Source organism: Drosophila suzukii (genome assembly GCF_043229965.1).
Source record: "Drosophila suzukii chromosome 2 unlocalized genomic scaffold, CBGP_Dsuzu_IsoJpt1.0 scf_2c, whole genome shotgun sequence".
NCBI lineage: Eukaryota > Metazoa > Arthropoda > Insecta > Diptera > Drosophilidae > Drosophila > Drosophila suzukii.
Genome location: NW_027255896.1, coordinates 10,428,053 through 10,451,764, shown reverse-complemented (window position 1 = coordinate 10,451,764; position 23,712 = coordinate 10,428,053). Strand labels below are relative to the sequence as shown.

The window sequence follows — 23,712 nt, the reverse complement described above, 5'->3', positions numbered from 1 at the left end:
ATTATTACTTTTGTTTTTCAGCTATGGCGTTTTGGTCGGAATTGGGGCTGGCCTTTCTTTCCCACCCACTGTCTACATTGTGACCTCGTACTTTTCAAAGCTTCGCGGATTAGCTAATGGCTTGTGCATTTCAGGCAGCGCGTTGGGCAGCATTATTCTTCCGCCCCTGCTTCGCTGGCTACTCGAGACTTACGGTTATCATGGCTCCTGCTTAATCATGGGTGGCATTACTCTGAATGTATTTGTTGCTGCTCTTTTCTATGAGCCTGTTGAACAGCACATGATTCGAGTACCTCGCATACGCCAGGTTTTGGAAGACATTCCTGAAGAAGAAGATATTGGCATTGTGATGAAGTTCGAAAATGTTGACGAGTCTGCCCCAAAAAACGAGGAGACTGATAAGCATTTGTTACCTTACAACTCCCCTCCGTCACCACTGTATCCACCCGACGATGAGAAACAGTTTGTGCGGAGCGCATCCGCAGCGGTTGTTCAAAGTTACTTAAAGTCTGGAGACGAGTTTCAGTCTCGATCTCGTAAGATCAGTACCCCAGTGAGGTTACCCCAAAGAAATCAAACTTTTACGCCTGGCCAATTGAACTCGCAGTCTTCCTTGTACGCAGTACCCGAGGGTCGCTCGAGCTCCAACAAACTTACTCTGCGGAATTTATCTAAAACACGGCTGTCCAAACGCTCGCCTTCGACCAGCAGTTTTTTATACGTCAGTACACCATATCATGGGAGCACATTGTCTTTCCAGCCGAAAGAATTTTCCTCTCATTTGTCGCTTCGCTCTGTGGGTAGTAGTGGAATAGGAGGTCCTAGCGGCGACTCGACCAGACCAGATGGAACTCAAGCTGTCGAATCACGAGGCAAAGACAAGCAGCCACAACGATCGAAGTTTTTCGATCTAAGCCTTTTAAAAGATCCTATGTACTTGGTCATACTTATTTCAAATTCTACAAATGCCATAAGCTATACAAATTTTATAATTTTGCTGCCCAGTTTTGGGGAAGCTAGGGGGTTTAACAAATCATTATCTGCCTATCTGCTTTCCGTTGTCTCTACGACAGACTTAATTGGACGTATTGGAGGATCAGCACTTTCAGACATGGGATACATACCTAAGACCTGGTACTTTGTTGGCGGCTTGTCCATATCGGGACTTTCCCTTGCGCTTCTACCTTTTGCATGGGCTTACAGTTCAGTATGCTTCTGGTGCGCACTGTTTGGTCTAGCATCCGGAATCTACGTCGGAATCACTGCCGTGATTATGGCAGACATGCTTGGCACGGAAAGATTGACTTCATCCTATGGTATAAGCCTTTTTGTCAATGGCTTGCTGCAGTTGGTTGGGCCGCCGCTGTGTAACTACTGGTTCGAGGCGGTTAATGATTATAATCCTCTTTTCCACGCCCTGGGCTTGACGCTCTTAGCTGGGGCCAGCCTTTGGAGTTTTATGCCATGGATTAGTCGTCGCAGAGCCAAAACGTTAGAACAACTAGATGCAGATATCGAAGAAGACGCTGTCGATAGCTACTAAACGGGAGGAAAACTCTCGTATTAAACAACGTACAATAACAGTTAGACTTTAAGCTTACAATGCCGTATTAACAATGATGAATATATGTGGGCATGCCTTATACGGCCAGGACTATGAGAAAAAATCAATATTTTGGAAACCAATGATTTGTACTTCAGCTTAGTCGTAGTTACTATTACGTATAATAAAATTATTGTTTCCTTAACATCAACTTTATAATAGCAAGGCCTTATAAAAATAAAATAAAGGATTTTATAACTATTTTTCTATAAATATGCAAAAACAAAATAAACAAAAAAAAACTCAAACAATGCTCAAAAAAAAAAAGACTATTCAATTCGAATAATTTACGCGTATTGGCTTTTTGTTTGGTAAATCATATTTAATACTGTTGGGGCGGTGCGGCTTGATCGATGAAATAGGTGAAGCCCCAAGATCGAATGGTACCCAAAAACCACGGGAGTATTTTGGGGTTTTTACGAGTAGGTGTTTATTAGTACACTTTGAAACATGAACTGATTAAGCCTAACTTAATTTAAGCGCTTCAGAGCAGAGCGGAGACTTAAGGGAGAGATGGAGAGGGAGAGCGGACGGCAGTGCGAGCGCGCGAGATGTAGGCATCTGGATAAGACTGCCGCTCGACACTGCCTCCTGAAATTAAACGCCCTTTTGACGTAAACACAGTCAACTGTGGCCATAAATCGGGTTAAAGCGGATTTGACTAATGTTGCCATGACGTAAAATAACTTAGAATTTTAATTCAGTAAGGAAACGAGCTTAAATCCAATTGGAATTTAGGAACCAATCAAGACTGTAAATATATACGGTCACACTGTCGGATAGGCAGAGTCAATAAATATTTATTATATCGGATGGTCGGACTTATGAAAGAATTACGGACTTTAATATTGTATGTTTGGAAGGCACATTTATTGTGAGCTCTTGACCCACTGTGCACTGGCGAAAATATCGATATACGTATGTATGTACACTGTACATATGTACATACGAGTATGTGGGGTGCGAATAGCGGAATAACGTTGCGGGAATTGGAAAGACTTCGCTTATGTTTGTATGTCGGTGCGTTTGTTTGTCACCTGCACAACTAAATTGCAAACGATTTGCTGGAGTAAATTTGTGGAATTTGTAACTTTGTTTTTAATTTTAGAAATAGTTTAGCCGTATTTATAGGTCGAGAAAAGTAGTTGGAGTGGACTGTATTAGAATATGTATGTAAATATACACACACGCAGCTGGAACACAGTAAAAAATAAAGAGTGCAAATCTTAAGGAAAAAATGTTATGATCGGGAATTTTTACTGTGGCTGAGTTATATTTTACACACAATTGGAATTGAAAATATATTTAAGAAATATTTTAGTTGAATAGTAGCACTGAAATATCTACTGGAATTGTTTCAAGTGTAAAATTGTGGGCAAAGGAAACTGGAATATTGTCGGGCACAAGTAACGGAATTGAAATATATGATGGACGTTGATGCACTACGAGCAGTAAAAACAAGTGGCCCAACGACACCAAGCACGTGCTTGTTACGCGCGGGGCCCTTTTATCAATTTGGGCAAAAAATACGAGTTCGCGAGGAAGATACAAAAAACAAATAGAGACGGGACACAAATGAAAATAAAAGAAGCATCTAAGAATGAAGCAAATGAGTTAAAATATTAGTTTTTAATACCGGGATAGAAGTTGAAGTGCAAATTAAATGATAAAGGTTGTTATAATTATTACACAGAACGCGAAAGGGCTCGTGCAGACAAAAATTAGATGTACATCGTGGCAAATATAGGGGATAATAATTTCGTGTTAGTCTAACAGGAACATTGAAAGTTAGGCGGCTTACAAGTTCTACAGAATCAATATCACCTCTTATAAGATTTTGCATAAAAATAGTACCAAGCATTGTTCTACGATTTGCAAGGGTAGGTAAATTAAGCAATAGTAATCTACTCTGATAGGTAGGTAGCCTTATGTTTTGATCCCAATTCAAACTACGAAGGGCAAAAAGAAGAAATTTTTTTTGTACCGACTCAATACGGTCAATATGCACTTGATATTGTGGACTCCAAACCGAAGAACAATATTCCAAAATAGGACGGACGGGAGGTAAATAATAATTTGGTTGTATAAGGGTCATCAAATTCTTTTGACCAACGCTTATTAAACCCAAGAACACTCATGGCCTTGCTGACAGTGGACATTATGTGGCAGTCAAATTTAAGTTTTGGGTCCAGAAGAACGCCTAAGTCATTAACTGAATATATACGGTCGAGTGGCGTATTTTGAAGAGAGTAACTAACAAAAATAGGAGTACCCCTATGAAAAGTCATAACGTTGCATTTAAGGCAGTTCAAATTTAAAAGGTTATACTCACACCATCCCTGAAAACAATCAATATCTGACTGTAAGTTGAAACCCGACGCTATATCATTATGTGATAAACAAAGCTTAACATCATCAGCATACATTAGTACACGAGAGTGTGTTATGATAGAGGGAAGAGCGTTAATAAACAAAGTAAACAGCAAAGGGCCCAAATGACTACCCTGAGGCACTCCAGATGTCACATAGATCAGTTTTGAGGCAGCGTTCTTGAATATAACCCTCTGAGTCCTACCATTCAAATAACTTGAGATCCAAGTTAATAGATTACATGGAAACCCAAGCTTATTTAATTTGAATAAGAGAAGAGAGTGGTTGACAGAGTCAAAGGCCTTACTAAAATCTGTGTATATAACGTCAGTCTGCATTTTATTCTTAAATCCATTTATTACTATAGATGACAATTCCAGAAGGTTGGTGGTGGTCGATCTTCGCTTAACAAAACCATGCTGACACGGTGATATTAGCGAGGATCATAAATGTTGCAAATGAGAAGTATTAATACGTTCAAATGCTTTAGGAATTGCCGACAATTTAGAAATACCTCTGTAATTCTGGGCATCCGCCTTTCGCACCCTTTTTGTGAAGTGGAATGATAAAAGAGTCCTTCCAGATAGTAGGAAAAACTGACGATGAAATAGACAAATGAAAAAGTTTGAGAATCGGTTTACATATGGTTGACGCACAAAACTTAAGCACACACCCGGGGAGTCCATCAGGACCGGGAGAATAAGTTGGCGTTGTTTTCTTACGAGAGAAATTTCCGTAATTTCAGGGGTAAAGATACAATTTGCCTTATTTAAGGGATTAGGGTAGTTAGAATTTGACCAAGCAGCCGAACTATAAGTAGTTTGGAAAAACTCGGCAAATAAATCAGCAATTTCAGAATCCGTCGATGCCTCCATTGAGTTAAAACGTACCGATGAAGGCAATGCTGACGACTTACGCTTGGCATTGACAAAGTTATAAAACTGCTTCGGATCATTTGAAAATTCAAATTTACATCGACTTAAATACATAGAATAGCAATGACTATTGAGAACATTAAAATCCGATCGAGCCACCACATATTTCGAAAAATCAGATGGCTTACCCGATTTCTTATACTTTTTATAAGTGTTTGTCTTAAGGTTTTTAAGTCTTTGAAGCGCATTGGTAAACCAAGGTGGCCTGTTTGTCTTTGAAGGAAACCTATCAGGAACGCATTCATTAAAAAGGTATTTAACACTATATAAAAGTGTTCAGTGGCACTTTCAATATCCATACAATTGTACAATTCTGTCCAATTATATTGAGAAATCATGTCGTTAAGTTTTATATAGTTACATTTTCGGAAACATCTCACCTTAGTTTGAGAAACTAAAGGAGAGAGGGTATCAACACATGGGAGGCAGATTGTCAATTCCATTGTTGGATGATATCGGTCTTCAGGTACAACAAGAGCGTCAATTCGTGACTTCAGACGGGTGTGAAACAAACACAAGATCTAGTTGTCTATTTAATGAATTCCGTATAAAGCTTACTTGCTGTAACGATAATTCTAGAAGACCATCTACAAAATCATTGGCGGATAGAGGTATAGCGACTAGTGAGTCAGTAGGAGGAGACCAAGAAATATCAGGGAGATTAAAGTCACCCAAAACAATCAAAAGGTCACTGTTTGAAAGAAGGGATAGAACAGATTTTATCGCAGACAGGTGGTGCTCATAAATTATTAAATCAGAGCCAGGTGAAATATAGGAACATGTAACAAATATTGAGAATGATTGCAAGGAAACTTTCACACTAACAAATTCAATTTCATTAGGAGTATCAGAGTGAATTCTCTCGGATGTTAGGCTAGTGCTAACGGCAATCAGCACACCGCCTCCCCTACGTGAGGAGCGATCGGTCCTATAGGCATTAAAATTGTTTGACAGAACTTCATTGTCAGATATCTCTGGTTTCAGCAAAGTTTCCGTAAAAGCCAAAATATCAGCAGTAAATGCAGAGGAGTCAGCATAAAGCTTGGGTAGCTTCATATTTAGTCCCCTAACATTTTGATAAGCCAAAAATAAACTTTTTAGTTTTTTGGCGCAGTGGAAGGTCTGTTATTTGTTCTCGGTTTATTGGGAACAAATTCTTTTATTACTAAATCATCATTAAGTCAAAAGCTTTCAGAAAGTAGTACCTTAAACACATCAGGCGGAGCAAATATTTTAAACGACGATATACTACGAGCATATGAAAACTTAAATTGTTCAACTGAAATATTCTCGGATGGGAATTTTTCACGAATAAATTCCAAAACATCCTCAGATGTGGTATCTGGGGTGAATCTCGAAACAAATAATTGTTTTCTATGTGGCACAACTGATAATTTCTTACGTCCCCCAGCAGCAGATTGCACCTCACTAAGCTGAGAGCCAGAAACAGAAACGGTAACTTCTGTACCTATAGGAACGGTCGGCACCGTAGCCGGCACTGAATGTTTTTTTCCCACCCGACTTCGAGAAGGAGTGACTTCACCTAAAACAGCTGTATCCATAGGCGCAGTGGGTTCACTTACCACAGTGTCAACAGAGACTGCTGCAGCCACCAAGCTCGGATTTGGGGTGGATACCGTGACCGTATTAACTGCCGCTAAGCTGGTTTTTTACGTTTAGGCGACTCAGTTAGTAATTTCTTATTATTAAATTGGGCACAAACGGAATTGAACCCCTCATTGAGCTGTTTAAAAGCACCAGAGAGATTCAAAGGGCTGTCTCGAGTCTGCTTCATAAAGCCGCTCATCTCAACAACCATTTCCTTGCAGGATCCACATGACCACATGAGTCCAGAATTCTGATCAATGAAGTCTTTGACTCTACCAGTAAATCCTGCGCATTTAACGTGCATTATCGACTCGCAGAGCCAGCAGAAAATAAAAGGGTCTTTAGTTGAAGACGAAAGATTACAATTTTTCTTAGAGCAGACAAGAGCCATTTTAAGGAAATTAAATAAAATAAAATAATATATGAAAAATACCTCGAGTAAATTTGGCATTGGGATCAAATTCCAAAACCACAAAGGCACAAAACACGAAAAAAAATAAGAGCGCGAGATCGCGTAATAATTTAAATGTAAGAGAGCACGAGAGAAAAAATCTTCTATCGATTGAGCGTTGCTTGTGGGACACTGACATCTTTACGCAGGAACAGTTACAATGTAAAGCAAGCAAGAGAGAGAGAGAGAGAGAGAGAGACAAGAGAATAGCACACCAAAAGTCTACCAGAAATTCGGCAGGTTCAGAGAGAGTTTAAGTTACAGTTGTAATATAGAGCGGGAGAGAGAGTGAGAATCAAAGAGTTTTAGCAAGTTTAGTGAGTATAAGAATTACACTAACAAAGCTAGGAGATTAAAAAAATCTAATATAAATGTTAAAATATCTATAATCACTGGGAGATCTAGTAAAAAACACTAAACACACTAACCCAGCGGTTAGACTAAGCTTTGTTAATAAACAAACACAAAACACTCGCAAAAAATCACAGAATAGACAAAAATTCAGAGCACAAGAGTAAACACAACCGTTCACAAGCGACGCTATATCGTTAGCGACGTTAGCGAAATACATATATTTAATGCCGTTGCGTCGGATTAATCACATTTGGATTTAGGCAATATATAGTCGAAATAGGGTTCGAAAAACTGGCTGTATGACCGGCAATTATAGTAAGTGGAACTTATCTGGAGCGTTTCAAGCCTGCTGGGACAAAATCAAAGGAAACTCCAGGAGAGCAAAGTCCAAAGATTTTGAAATCCGGCTCGAAGGACCAAAATGTTGGGGCGGTGCGGCTTGATCGATGAAATAGGTGAAGCCCCAAGATCGAATGGTACCCAAAAACCACGGGAGTATTTTGGGGTTTTTTACGCGACGTGCGTAGGTGTTTATTAGTACACTTTGAAACATGAACTGATTAAGCCTAACTTAACTTAAGCGCTCCATAGCAGAGCGGAGACTTAAGGGAGAGATGGAGAGGGAGAGCGGACGGCAGTGCGAGATGTAGACATCTGGATAAAACTGCCGCTCGACACTGCCTGCTGAAATTAAACGCCCTTTTGACGTAAACATTTATATTATATATCGTTTATTTACTAGAAGTGTGGCACATCTAACATAATAGAAATTCGAGATAAACGCATTTTTAGTTTTGAAGCGCCGTTTTTCATGCTTGCATAAAAAATGCGAATTAAACAAAAGTTCTCAAAAATCGTTTGTTTTACATATATCTATCTTACTAGGCCGGATGAAAAATCCCCGGTCTGACCCATAGATGGCGTTACTAGATTTTTTTCCATATGATTTTCATTCAGTACCAACCTTCAAACGATACGTGTCGAAATTTGACAGCAATCGGACAATTAGTTCGGGAGTTATAGTGATTTGAGTGAAGCTACTTTTGTTATTGTTGAAAAGATGGAAAAAAAAGAATTTCGTGTGTTAATAAAGTATTGCTTTTTGAAAGGAAAAAATACAGTGGAAGCAAAAGCGTGGCTTGATAAAGAGTTTCCGGGGTCTGCACCAGGAAAATCAACCATCATTGATTGGTATGCTAAGTTTAAACGTGGTGAAATGAGCACTGAAGACGGTGAACGCAGTGGACGCCCAAAAGAGGCTGTTACCGACGAAAACATCAAAAAAATCCATAAAATAATTTTGAATGACCGTAAAATGAAGTTAAGCGAGATAGCAGACATTGTGAAGATATCAAAGGAACGTGTACATCATATCATTCGCGAATATTTGGGCATGCGAAAGCTCTGTGCAAAGTGGGAGCCGCGCGAGCTCACAATCGATCAAAAACAACAACGAGTTAATGATTCGGAGCAGTGTTTGGAGATCTTTAAGCGCAATAAAGCCGAATTTTTCCGTCGATATGTGACAATGGATGAAACATGGCTCCATCACTACACTCCAGAATCCAATCGTCAATCATCTGAATGGACAGCAAGCGACGAACCCAATCCAAAGCGTGGAAAAACGCAACAGTCGGCTGGAAAGGTTATGGCGTCTGTTTTTTGGGATGCGCATGGAATAATATTCATCGATTATCTCCAGAAGGGACAGACAATCAACAGCGACTATTACATTGCTTTATTGGAGGGGTTGAAAGCTGAAATCGCAAAGAAACGGCCGCATTTGAAGAAGAAAAAAGTGCTGTTCCACCAAGACAATGCACCATGTCACAAGTTTGGAAAAACGATGGCTAAACTTTATGAATTGGGCTACGAATTGCTTCCTCATCCACCGTATTCTCCAGATCTGGCCCCCAGCGACTATTTCCTGTTTGCAGACCTTAAAAGAATGCTCGCTGGCAAGAAATTTAAGACCGATGATGAAGTGATTGCTGAAACTGAGGCCTATTTTGAGGATAAACCGAAAGAGTACTACAAAAGTGGCATCGAAAAGTTGGAAAATCGCTATAATCGCTGTATCGCCCTCGAAGGCAACTATGTTGAATAATAAAATTGAATTTTAAAAAAAAAATTTTTTTTACTATGGTAGACTTTTCATCCGGCCTGTTATAGTAATTGAGCAGTATGACTAGTGATTATAAAGCTGTTCTTGGTCTTCGGCAGTTGAAACTCCTTAGATAGCAAATAGCGTATAAGAAAGAGAATGGCACTTGTGATGGTAATTCTTGCAGGGGCAAGTACTTCGCGAATGGCAATTTTGGGTGACGCAATTCCAAGGAGTATCAATACAGGAACCAACTTTTTTCACTGAAAAAAAGCGTAGTAAAAGTTTTTGTATAATATTTTAAAGCCTTTATAGAAAATAATATTGTCAGGGAAACTATTAAACAAAATATTTTGATACTGAAGTAAATTCTTTTGACTTGTTTTTTAACATGCATTTTTTAGTACCATTGCTAATTAAATGTACCATTTTTGCCTATGCCCCGCCATTTTGCCCCTTTTTTTTACTTATAAATCTTACTTGTTTGGTACCGATAGAAAGTTATATCTTTCAAACCCAAACCCAAACGCTTAGTTATTCTGAACATGAATATAAGTTTTGGGTCGTAATCTACCGGTAAAATCCTTTCTAATTTTGAACCGTTCAGTCTTGTCCTTTTTTTGTCGAACTGAGTTTTTGTATATAACTAAGTTTTAGTAAAGGTATCGTGATATGTTTTTTTCAATTATCTTTACAATGACATATAAGAGAAGTATGTTGTAACTTTAGTCGTGTAGAAACTATCACATCAGATTTTCATTTTTTCGTGTATGTATAGTAGTCGCCTAAACCATAGTAGTGTGTTTCGGCACTTAAAAAGTCCTTATAGTTCAAGACCAATGAAAATTATTAAGTTTCTAGAATTTTAAATATGTAAATAATTAAGAACAAAGTTAAGGAAAAATACGAGAACTGCTGACGAAAGTCAAAGGAAGAAGCCAGTCAAGTTTTGATTTCAGTTGGAAGTAAAAGGCAAAACAGAAGCAAATAAACATTTTCGCTAATAAAGTAAGTATTAATTAAAAAGCTTCGCGCTTCTTCTTTCTCCTTTTGCTTCGCTCGTTTTTAAAACTTCTAGAATTTATCGGGCCTGTTCCAGTTTCCACTCGGAAGTGAGTTCGTTAACATTGTCGAATTTCCCTCAAGCGTAATACAATTTCCCTCACTTCTTGGGTAATTCTTTTTTAGGAAAATCCCCTTTTGGTGTTAAATAAAACAGCCGACAGCAGCGACAGTCTTTTGACAAAAGAATTAACTTTGCCTGCGTTTTTCAGCCAAAGGGTCCTCTGCTGGACTTTAGCTATGCGCGTTAGGTGTGTTATAAATTTATTGCATAAAGTCCAATAAGCAAACTATATTTGGCATAAACAAAAATTGAAATAAATTTTTAAAAATAAGACAACTGTTTTATGGCAGAGATGTATACTTTTCACACTTACTAACACTAAACATTCCATCACTGTCGCTAATCGTTGATGTGAGCAGAAATACATTTTAATAAACGCAGCCTGCTAAGAACAATTTTATAATAAATACATACGATACATCGTATAGTCGCCGATCGCAAACAGAAGTATTTTATTAAATTTTTCAATGTATGGTGGCTGGCTAGTAACAGTGGTACTTTAAGCAAAAACATTTTTTTTGATATCTCGGAACAATAATCTTTCTTACCAAAGTTCAACGAACAAAATAATAAATGATCAGTTCCCATCTCAACAAAATACTGTTTTTGCGCACCATGACAACCCTAGACCGTTTTTACAAAATCCGAGAGGATTTCAGAAAAGGGGCGGAGTTGAAAAAAATGTTATTGGTTAGAATATACCGGGTTTTGACGTACAACCACAAATTAATTAATAATAAATCAAAACAAACATCCACAAATATGATAAAAATATTTTTTGCATATAAAGAAATCGCTAAGTATTTTAAATAAGTAATGTTCATACTGTCGGATTTAAGTCCGCCAGCCAAATTCTTGTCGGAAAGTTTTCGTGAGAATTTTTCGGAAATTTACAGAGTCACAACAGTGGAACAGGTCTGTATATATTTTTCATAGCTCGCAAATAACTTTTGACCGTTTTTCTTTTTGCGCTCTCGTTGCGAGCACAACCAAAAAAGTTCATGCTCTCTCGTTCTCGCTCTGAGCAAGAGACTCTTAAGAAAGGAAGTTAGCTTCGGCAAGCCGAAGATTGTATACCCTAGCAGTTATAATTATTAAATTTAAAAATACATAAAATGATATTCCCAATAGTATAAGAAAATATGTCAAAAAACACCGAAGCTATAATTTGTTTCATAATATTTTCGCACCAATTTTTCAATCGTTCCTATTTTCCGATTTTCCGTTCCGATTTTGATAAAATTAAATTTGAAATTCAGAACTAATTAAAAAATGTTATTTCCAAGCGTAGGATGTTATATGTTAAAAGCACCAAAAATATAATTTTTTGAATTTTTGTTTGCGATTATTTCCATGGGAGCTTTAAGATATAGTTGTCCGATCCGGCTGGTTCCGACTTATATACTACCTGCAAAAGAAATAAGACTTTTGGGAAAGTTTCGGGCCGATAGCTTTAAAACTGAGAGACTAGTTTGCGTAGAAAGGGACGGACAGAAGGACTTGGCTAGATCGACTCGTCTAGTGAGTCTGATCAAGAATATATATACTTTATGGGGTCGGAAACGTCTCCTTCACTGCGTTGCAAGCTTCTGACTGAAATCATTATACCCTCTGCAAGGCTATAAAATCGATTTTGCTCTGCGCGGTACATCGGTTGCTCTCAGGAAAATACATTTATTTGCAGACAACGAGAACGGTCGACAGTTATTTGCGAGGTCTGATATTCTTATAAATGCACTTGAAATATTTTTATGACATTTAATACTACAATTTTGTAGAAATTGTCTAAACCAATATGTCTTGGAAAATATTTAATTAGTCCAATAGCGTGCTCAGATGTTGCTTTTGCTTCGGCCGCGACTTCCAATTTTCCGAAGTTGCAGCAACAGCTTGTGAAAGTAACAAGCAGTCAAAGCAAGAAACATAAAAATTATAAGACTCTTGTTACATTGACTGCCGTTGAAGTCTTCCTATTGCATCACAGAGAGCAGTATGTAAAGTGACGGAAATTGGCGCTCCGCAACAAAAGGCGGCCAGCAGCGTTCACAGAATCAGCGCTCCGTCTGCAGAATCAGATTATCGCTGGCAATTAAGCAAATTAAGTAAACCTGTTTGTTAACACGGTAAAAATCAAACGTTTTCTTCTTACAACTAAGTGTTAAAGGCAGTGGTCTAGTACGAACACTTTTTTAAGAAAACTAAATTTTAAATGGAGTAATAAAGTATGTCAATTTTTAGAGTACAGTTACGAACTTGAAAATAGTAGTGCAACTTAGAACAACATTGGAAAGGAAGTTTTCTGTAATTTTATCGTTATCCTTGGAACGCGTTTCCACTTTTTGCTCAGAATGGAACATAAGTTAGAGGAAAGAGGGAAAGTTCCGTTAGATTTGCCACGGGAAGAGTACTTTTTGATTATAATTAGAATATGCAAGCTAAATTGGCCGCTCATTAAAATAGTAGTGCTTGATGTGAGAAGTTCTAAAAAAAACTTAAGAAGCTAAGAACGCCATTAGTAAGTTAAAATATGTGTTAATTATTTTAATGATGAAAATTAAAAAAACATTTTTTTTAGTAAGCCGTGGCAAGCACTGTTTGCCCAAAATGAGAAATTTAATTGTTAAATTAAAAAATGAAGGAAAAACGTACAAAAAAATTGAAAACATATTTGGATGCTCATCTACCATGATATTTAACGCCATTCACTATAAATTGAAGCCAGAAAATCGGGGTGAAAACTTAAAATTACTGGGGTAGATGATAGAAAGATTGTGCGATCCGCCACGATCATCATATTTGCTTCTGCAGGGCAGATTAAAAAAAAAGAACTAAATTTGGCGATTAGTCTTCCAACACTTCGAAGACGTCTGGGAGATAATAATTTATTTGCCAGAAGTCCAAGAAAGGTTTCCATTTTGACACAGAAGCACATAGTTGCAAGAATGGAAAGTCCATGGAGACTGGCCCATTAACAAATGGCGCAATATACTTTGGACTGATAAGAGTAAAATTTGTTTCTGTTTGGTGGTACTGGTTCTAGAGAGTAGGATCGACGTCCACTTAACCAGGAATTTTGCCGAAAGTTCACAAAGAAGACCGTTAAACACGGTGGCCTGAGCATCATATTTGGGGTTGTTTTTCTTATGCTGGGGTTGTTCCGATACATAAGATAGATGGCATCATGGAGAAAAATATTTTAAAAAACACTATACTACCTTTTGCCAGTTGGTTCCAACACGATAACACAGAAGTAAGCACGCGAAGGCTTGGTTTGCATCCCAAGAGATCGATGTAATGACATGGCCCTTTTGAAAACTTGTGGGAGGATGATAAGAGAGCTGTATCTATTGTAAAACCAATAAACAAAACTCAGCTGTGGATGGTGGTTCAGCAAGCCTAGCATGACATTCCTGTAAAGCGGTGACAAGACCTTATCGATTCCATGCCACGCCCTTGCACCTAAGTGTTGCAGAATTACAGATATTCAACTAAATATAATATTCTAGATAATAAGAGATTATGACTTTTTGAGATATTTTGGAGTTTTTGGTAAAGTTTTTTTTAATATTTAGTAGTCACTACTATTTTCACGAGCAACCAAATTTTGTGATTTTTTTGTTAATAAGCCCTGAAGTGCAAACTATAATAATAATTTATAATAACAAAATCAGCTGAACTGATAAAATTAAGTATGTAAATTGTTATTTTGAAAACATCGTTGAAATAAATTGTGATTATCATTCAATTTTCGTGCATAACGTGGTGAGCTCAAGTTAACTACTATTTTCATGATCACAGCTGTACCTGTTAGACCCATACAAAGATTCACATAGCAACGACGAATCTTTTAACCAGACTCAGGCTGGTAAAGCCAGAAGAAAATTAAATTTGGCAATTTTCGGGTAACCATACCCCGGGAGATGGCAAAGTGCAACAGCTGGCCGTTGACTCCTAATAGCTAATATCGAGAAATAGTAATCCTAGGTGGGAACACTTAGTTAATCCGATCCATATCGGCAGCCAATTAATAGCTCTAGTCTGGTATAAAAGACCTTAGCCGATTAGAGAAGAGATGAGAATCCATTCTGGTGTCTTGCTGACGGAAGCCGCCAGCTCCGAGGAAAGGATATGTTCCCATAGGCTTGGGCATCCGCCCACGGAGTCTACAACACCAGGGCCAGCTACCCTATCAAACAGTCCTTAAGGAGGACCCGAATAGCAGCTTGAAAGAATCGTATGTGTCGGACCACCGCTGCCAGTGTAATCAAAAAACGTGGAGGTATCAACCATAAGAACGGCATACTGTGATGTTTGTGGCCGCAGTACTCGAGATCGCCATTCTTCTGAAAATTGTTAAGATGTACGAGCCATCCGTTCAGAGGCGTAGTGACCCATAGATACTTTGGGAAAATTAGTGATGCAACAGAATTGAACTTGTTCGTAACCAACGTGAGAAGTTGGTTAGGCCAAGAACAATGACATAAACTTCTACGGACAACCTAGACAATAGGGGATCGTGTTGCACGGCCCGCAGCGATCAATTTGGCACACGAATGTGTGAAGGGGAGGGAATAAGGCCGAAAGACAGCCCGATTGTATCACGATCAAGCGACAGCTAAGCTTGTGGGACAGTGTGCACTGAAGACTGACGAACTTTACGCAGCGATAGTGTTATTTTTTTTGTGTAACGTAATTTTTGTGTTATGTTTTTGTGAACCGACATCAAATCTATATATACAAAATAATCTATATATACAAAAAACAATTATAACATCTCCCAAAGCCCAGGATCCGGAGCGTCGAGATCTCATCGCCCAGGATTAAAAGGAGGGTAAGTTTGTCGGAACACGGTTCCTTTCTTATAAATACATATATATATATATCCGTGCACCATGGTCACTTCAGAAGCTTTAGCAAAGACCATAGACAATGATACAAAATTTAACGTAAGAATTCTATACGTGTTATCAAAAGCAACCCTACCAATAACTGTGCATGAGTTAGAGTACTTATATATTGAGACCTTCCGTCTAAATTTTTCACCACTTGCCCACTGTAACAAGACCGAAAAGGCAAACATTATCTCTACCGTTCCAACGGTCATTGTCTTCTCCCGTTTAGATAAGAATTTATTTTTGGGCAATGTTAATACCTTCCTGATGTGTGCACCTTCACAGGTGGTAAATTCGATATTCTCCGCTTACAAGAGTAATTGTCAATTAATTTAATTTCCATATGAATTAGCCAACATTATGTTACTCATCCACGGCGCACGCCGATATAAATATTACCCAATAAACTTATAATGTGAAAGAATATCCAATTCATGAAGTGCTAGAGCTTTATTAAGGGGGGTGTGCTGACGCGAGAAGTGGAGTGGGTCAACAACAATGACATAACATTCGACGGACAATCTTGAGAATAAAGGATCGTTTTGCGCGGCCCGCGACGATCCATTGGCACACGAATGTGTGAAGGGGAGGGAATATTGCCAAAACACAGCCCGATCGTATTGCGTGGGCAGTGTGGACTGACGACTGACGAACTTTATGACTAATACTATTTTCCAGGCACTTTAAATATTTATTTTTCTTGTGTTGGAGAGGAGAGGGGCTTACCAAGATCCCACGACCCATATACGACGTAGCTTATGCCTGCAAAATGGGCCTGCACATTGTACATGTCTATGGTTAAAATCGCCACTTATTGACACTTTTTCTGTTATTTAATTTTTTTTACCATAACCTAGAATTTAGCAAAATCCCATTGTAAGAAGGTTTCTTGCTTAAATTGTTCTTCGATTTAGCGTCGCTTGTGAACGGTTGTGTTTACTCTTGTGCTCTGAATTTTTGTCTATTCTGTGATTTTTTGCGAGTGTTTTGTGTTTGTTTATTAACAAAGCTTAGTCTAACCGCTGGGTTAGTGTGTTTGGTGTTTTTTACTAGATCTCCCAGTGATTATAGTTATTTTAACATTTATATTAGATTTGTTTAATCTCCTAGCTTTGTTAGTGTAATTCTTATACTCACTAAACTTGCTAAAACTTTTTGATTCTCACTCTCTCTCCCGCTCTATATTACAACTGTAACTTAAACTCTCTCTGAACCTGCCAAATTTCTGGTAGACTTTTGGTGTGCTCTTCTCTTGTCTCTCTCTCTCTCTCTTGCTTGCTTTACATTGTAACTGTTCCTGCGTAAAGTTGTCAGTGTCCCACAAGCTACGCTCAATCGATAGAAGATTTATTCTCTCGTGCTCTCTTACATTTAAATTAATACGCGATCTCGCGCTCTTATTTTTTTCGTGTTTTGTGCCTTTGTGGTTTTGGAATTTGATCCCAGTGCCAAATTTACTTGAGGTATTTTTCGTATATTATTTTATTTTATTTCATTTCCTTGAAATGGCTCTTGTCTGCTCTAAGAAAAATTGTACTCTTTCGTCTTCAACTAAAGACCCTTTTATTTTCTGTTGGCTCTGCGAATCGATGATGCACGTTAAATGCGCAGGATTTACTGGTAAAGTCAAAGACTTCTGTTTGTGGGGAAGACAACAAATATGCCACCCTTATATTTATAATTAATAACGCACGAATAGGTTATATTAAAATGTATAGCGTTTATTCGGAGCGGCAGACTGACTGTGAATGTGTAAAAAGCTTGGCTCCAAGATCTTCATATAGACATATGCAGGCTTACAAAGTAGTTGCTGAATAGATACGCGACAGCTTTAGTGGTATAAGAAAGAAGGCGAAAGATAAGCAGAGACCGCTGCAGGTGCCGTCGTACACCTATGCGCGCATGACTAGGCGCTGGCGATCTGCTCCGAACATACTCCCCCCGTTGGAAGGGGTAAGGTTCCAACTATCTCGGAATCGATGGGCAGAACGGCTAGCTTGGCGACGGCTCTCTTGATCAGACCCGTAGCTGTGCGGACCATAGCTACTCTGATGACTCCGTCCCCGCCGGGTATGACTTCCTGGATGCATCCAAGCTGCCATCTCAAGGATGGAACGTTGTCCTCCTTAAGCAAAACTATGCGTCCAACCTTTATGTTAGAGGTTTCAACGCGCCACTTGCTCCTCTCTTGAAGTAGGGACAAATACTCGCTGCTCCACCTTTTCCAGAAATGTTGCTGCATCTGGGTAACCCGCTGCCATCTGCTGAGGCGGTCTTCGCGGAGATGAGTAATGCCAGGCTCAGGAAACTTAGTGTAGCTGGAACCCTTCAGGAAATGCGCCGGTGTTAGCACCTCAAGGCTTTCAGCATTTTCTGAAATTGGACAGAGTGGACGGGAGTTAAGGATGGCAGAAATCTCATATGCAAGAGTTCTTAATTCATCGATGGCTAAGATGGATGCACCGACGACTCTGTAGAAGTGAAATTAAGCTGACTTCACAGCGGCCTCCCATAAACCACCGAAGTGCGGAGCGCGCGGAGGGATGAACTTCCAATCGATCCCATCAGCTAAACAGACGGAAGATATCGATGCTGTGTGCTGCTCGCTCAAAAAGAGCTCTTTCAGCTCGGCAAGCTCTCTCTTTGCACCGACAAAGTTTGTAGCATTGTCGCTCCAAATGGTACGCGGACTGCCTCTAAGGCTGATGAATCTCCTCAGCGCTGCGACGAAAGAATCCGTCGTGAGATCCTGGACCACTTCCAAATGAGCAGCCTTCGTGGAAAAACAGACAAAGACCGCGATATAGCACTTGTGGGGTGCCTTATTTCTGGCCTCTGCCTTATGATAGAATGGCCCACAATAGTCCACTCCTGTGGTATGAAAAGCTGGATTAGGCTGCACTCTATTTGCTGGAAGGCTACCCATGACGTGCTCCCAAGTAACAGGCTTCATTCGGAAACATCGGACGCATTTGTTGATAACGCTGGCGACGAACTTGCGGCCTCCAATCGGCCAGTACCTTTGCCGTAATGCGGCAAGCAGCGCCTGCGATCCTCCATGCAAATATTTCTCATGATAATAAACGATGATCGCCTTGGTGACTGGATGATCCTTGGGCAACAGTATCGGATGCCTCGTATCGCAGTCCAAGTTTGCGTTCTGAAGCCTTCCACCCACGCGAAGTAACCCATCGGAGCCGAGTATAGGCCTAAGCGAAACCAGCTTGCTTTTCTGTGGAAACGGCTTGCCCTGGCTAAGAGATCCATACTCCTTCGCCAAGTTAACCTGTTGGATGCTCCTCAGAAGAAGTACAGTTCCAGAGTTGATCTCCTCCACCGAAAGTCGACCTTTTAACGACGCAGATTTGGCTCTGCAATTTGAAATGAATCGATAAATGTATGCAAATACGCGCTGCAACTTATCAAAAGAGTTGAGGAATTTGCAGTTTGATGAACTGTCTATGCAAACGGCCCCAATTAGAGCCACAGAACGGCGCTCTGGAAGATCCTTTACTGAGTCTAGCAGGGACGGCCAATTTGACGAGCTTTGCAGAAGGAATGGAGGCCCGTTAGCCCAAAGGGAATGTTCCAACAATTCTCTTGGGGTACATCCTCGCGACACGACGTCTGCCGGGTTCAAGTTTGTAGGAACGTGATGCCAAGACATGTCTTTCGTCATCTCCTGAATTTTCGCGATTCTGTTTGATACGAAAACGTTAAACTCCCTCAAAAATGCTGAATACTGAGCTTTCAGGGCTGGGGTTCTATCTATTTTAGCTTCCAAACTCTTGAAACGACGACGAGCCAAGCAATAAGAATCACCTAAAGATTCGAATCCGGAAGTGGTCAAGAGACGAACAGAGTATTGGCCGTTTCCAAGTCGAATGCAATTTTCAGTAAAAAGTTGCTCACATCGCAAGTCTTCCGGCAATAAAGATGGCTTAGACGAAGTGAAGTCCTCAATTTCCCAAAATCGCTTTACAATGGCGGAAAGTGTGTCATCGGAATGATCAGCTGGGTCCTTGGTGCTGGCTTGTAAAACCGATTTATGAGTTGGCATGTTCGATGATAACCCTCCAGAGACTATCCAACCAAGCTTGGTGTTCTGAAGAGTTGGCAAAGCCCTATCCAAATGAATTTGTCCCATAGAAATTATTTCGAAAAACAACCCAGCGCCGAGTAAAAGGTCAATTCGTTGTGATTGATTGAAATTAGGGTCAGCGAGTGAAATGTTTTGCGGTATCCTCCACGATGTTGCATTTATATTGAAATGGGGTTGATAATCAGTAATACTGTGAGTCACAACCGCTGCGAATGCCGCACGATAGCTTGCATCCCATGATTGCACAAGAATATTGACAGTCTTATCAGAGATCATAAATCGAGGTTTGCGATCTTCTATGATTCAAATTTAGTTGGCTAGCTAAGCGAGAGGTTATGAAGTTTAGCTGGGAGGCCGAATCTAAAATTGCTCGGCAAGGCATAAATGCTCCAATTCTATTTCTGACGTAGATAATAACAGTTGGAAGCGACACGTAGTCGATCGGCAAAATATTTAAGGTTTTGGGTGGAGGGCTTGGTAAATGATGATCAGGATGCGATGATGTATGCGAACATGATACTAATGCTGATGAAGTAGATGGTAATGGATGAGAGCTCGAGGATGGGTCGCATGATGGAGATGAAAATGAGGTTGATGTTGCGGATGGGTCATGGTTCATGTGTAATAATGAATGGTGCTTCATGCGACAATACTTGCAGTGAGTCGACTTGCATTGCTGCAAACTATGCCCCTTGCGCAAACAGTTGAGGCAAAGGTGCAACTTCTTTGCTTCTTTATATCGAAGATTCGGACTCAAATTTAAAAATCGAGAACACTTTGGCAAATAATGATCCCATGCATCGCAAAATAAGCATGTAAATGATTGAGTATTTTGGTTATATTTGTGCAAGTTTTTTCCCACCTGCTGGCCTGGTGTTTGAGTTACCAAGGCTTGATCCAAGTTTTCCATCATCCTGCACCTCTTTTCCAAAAACGACTCCATAGCATCCCAGGTAGACAGCTCAGTGATTGACAAATCCTCTTCCCATTTTTCTCGCGTCCTCTGATCCAGTTTCCGAGTGACGATGTGAATTAAAAGTCCATCCAAAATTTGTTGCGTATTGGTCAGGGTTCGAATTGCTCGCAGATGCGAATTCATGCAATCACTCAGCTCGCGAAGACCCTTCGAAGAACCCTTCTCGATACCCTTTAAACCGAATATCGCCTAAACATGTGCCTGGAAGTGTAAAACTTTATTATCAAATCGATTAACCAGCAAATTCATAGCCTTTTTAAAATTAGCATTCGAGGGTTCGAGCGAGCGTATGGTTTCCAGAGCCACGCCGGCCAAACTCGAACGCAAATATTGTAATTTTTCAATGTCGCTTAGCTCGTCATCATTTCCGATGACCGTAGTGAAAGTCGCAAGAAAATCCGGCCACTCAGAGTAGGATCCACGAAAACGAGCAATTTCCAAATTTGGCAACCGAGGCTTTCTAGATCGAAAAGAAAGATCCGCATTATTAGTGATGTCAATAGATGTTGAATTTGCAGCGGTTGAAGCCGGCAATTGTGACTTGCGATGAGCCGCCAAGCCTCGGCTTAGTTTCGCTTTCACATCCATGAAGACTTCAGCAAATTCAATCCGATTGTCGCTCGAGATCTCTGCAAAATCCAGTCTTTCCAACGATGTCTGCGCAGAATCGAATACCTGGTTTAATGAATTGATCCATTCCATTCGCGCCAGCAAATCAGCTTCGTCAAACTGATTAACCGCATCAGCGTTTAAATAGCATTTCATCGATCTCATTTGCCGCAAAATAGATTGGGCTTTGACTCGGTAGTAGTCGACGTCACTTGTGGATTCATTTTGAGCCCGAACCGAGTTTTCCATATCAGACATTTTTCAATCACGAGAAAGGAAAAAAAATGAAATGAAAATGAAATAAAATAAAATGTCCGACCGCGTTAGAGGCACAAAACACCGTATACCCTTTGCCGCGAAAACGTGAAGTTTAACAGGCGTCGCCGAGATGCAACGGAACCTTTAACTTGGTTGTTGTTGTTCTTGCCGATAAATTGCCTGCCTAGCAACAGCGGATTATGTAACTGGCAAACGAATGTATGTATGGCTATATGTACATATATATATGTTATATGCGCTATTAACAAAGATTAAATGCGATTCACTTTGTTAAGAATTATTTGCACAACACAGTTTTGGTGTTTTTTCACAGCGCAAAATGTACAAAAAATCAAACGGCCGGCTGTGCACTTTTATATGCACATATGTATGTATGTTCGTATGTTTGTGACCGAATGCACGATAACGACAGCGAAACAAAGCGTTTGTTTAAACTGTGTTAAACAATCGCGAGACCGAGTTGCAGACTCCGATTAAAACTGCTATCACGTCGGGGTCATTAAATGTTTGTGGGGAAGACAACAAATATGCCACCCTTATATTTATAATTAATAACGCACGAATAGGTTATATTAAAATATATAGCGTTTATTCGGAGCGGCAGACGGACTGTGAATGTGTAAAAAGCTTGGCTCCAAGATCTTCATATATACATATGCAGGCTTACAAAGTAGTTGCTGAATAGATAAGCGACAGCTTCAGTGGTATAAGAAAGAAGGCGAAAGATAAGCAGAGAGCGCTGCAGGTGCCGTCGTACACCTATGCGCGCATGACTAGGCGCTGGCGATCTGCTCCGAACAACTTCATTGATCAGAATTCTGGACTCATGTGGTCATGTCGATCCTGCAAGGAAACGGTTGTTGAGATGAGCGGCTTTATGAAGCAGACTCGAGACAGCCTTTTGAATCTCTCTGGTGCTTTTAAACAGCTCAATAAGGGGTTCAATTCCGTTTGTGCCCAATTTAATAATAAAAAATTACTAACTGAGTCGCCTAAACGTAAAAAACCAGCTTAGCAGCAGTTAATACGGTCACGGTATCCACCCCAAATCCGAACTTGGTGGCTGCAGTAGTCTCTGTTGACACTGTGGTAAGTGAACCTACTGCTCCTATGGATACAGCTGTTTCTGGTGAAGTCACTGCTTCTCGAAGTCGGGAGGTAAAAAAATCAGATCAAATTATCAGTTGTTCCACATAGAAAACAATTATTTGTTTCGAGATTCACCCCAGATACCACATCTGAGGATGTTTTTGAATTTATTCCTGAAAAATTCCCATCCGAGAATATTTCAGTTGAACAATTTATTTATTTATTTATTTATTTAAGATGATAGTAAAGTTTACAAAACTAATACTAACATAGGGAATGTAGTGCTAGCTACGAGGCCTTCGACTACGAATTTATTTACTTAATGTAACGATTTATTTATTTACTTAATTTAACCATTTTTTTTTTTTTTTTTTTTAGCATTTAGGTTTACATATATTTTTAATTTGAGGGATGTGAGGAGTTTTTATATGCTATGATATAACTTTATTTCTTTTAAATATGTTATTATTGTTTTGATGTTTTCTATTGATGGGTTTCTAAGGTACTGTATGGCGTTAATGTTATTGAGGATATTAAGTTTTGTTTGGGCTATGGCGGGGCATGAATTAAGGATGTGATCCATATTAATTGGGGAGTGTGTTAGGCAAATTGGGCAGTTTTGTGGGGTGGTGCGATCTAAATAATATTTATGTGTCAGGTTTGTATGTCCTAGACGGAGTCTAGTAAATTTAATTTGATCAAGGCGAGTTATTTGTTGTTGTGTTACGTTTGAGTAGAAAGATGTGTGTGTGTTGTTTGTGTTGATGTTTTGGTACCAATTATTGCATTTAACAAGTATATTCTTTTTGGTTTCGTTGAGTTGTTGTTTCAAGAATTTGTTAATGTCTTTTGTGCTTAAGTTTTGTGTGTATATTAGTGGCATATTTAGTGCTAACTTTGCTGCTTTGTCGGCCATCTCGTTTCCTTTAATGTCCATAAGATTTTGAATTTTGGGTAGTGTTTTGTTAGGATTGAACGGATTAGGGCTGGGTACATGTTATTGTTTTGTGTGTTTTTTATGGCTTCGATGGCTCCTAGAGAGTCGGAGCATATTACGAATTTACCGTGCATTTTTTGGATTATTTTTAGGGCTTCAAGGATGCCTAAGATTTCCGCTGATTGAATTGAAGAGTAGGGAGGTAAACTTCCGAATGCTAAGGTTTCTGTTTCTGTGGTGATTGCGAATGTTGTTATGGAGTTTTGTTGGGATCCGT

The 23,712-nt window shown here is 39.5% G+C and overlaps 2 protein-coding genes across 10 annotated transcripts in view; one reads left to right on the top strand and one right to left on the bottom strand.

The window, feature by feature from the left end:
- Positions 1-1,804, top strand: part of LOC139354073 (monocarboxylate transporter 9-like) — a 253,639-nt gene extending 251,835 nt beyond the window's left edge. For all 9 annotated transcript variants that reach the window (XM_070998319.1, XM_070998318.1, XM_070998317.1 and 6 more), the window contains one exon: positions 22-1,804. In XM_070998319.1, coding sequence (XP_070854420.1) covers positions 22-1,543 — 1,522 coding nt within the window. In that variant the 3' untranslated portion in view covers positions 1,544-1,804. The remainder of the gene's footprint in view (positions 1-21) is intronic.
- Positions 1,805-17,333: 15,529 nt separating this feature from the next.
- Positions 17,334-23,388, bottom strand: LOC139354103 (uncharacterized). The gene is made up of 2 exons (XM_070998370.1): positions 21,197-23,388; positions 17,334-20,981 (listed from the first exon to the last, which is right to left on the bottom strand). Exon 2 carries the CDS (start codon positions 19,819-19,821, stop codon positions 17,929-17,931), a length of 1,893 nt encoding a protein of 630 aa, XP_070854471.1. The 5' UTR covers positions 19,822-20,981; positions 21,197-23,388; the 3' UTR covers positions 17,334-17,928.
- Positions 23,389-23,712: the final 324 nt, after the last annotated feature.

Excerpts from the sequence above, each read along its gene's own strand:
- LOC139354103 (XM_070998370.1), bottom strand. The coding sequence starts at position 19,821 with ATGATCTCTGATAAGACTGTCAATATTCTTGTGCAATCATGGGATGCA.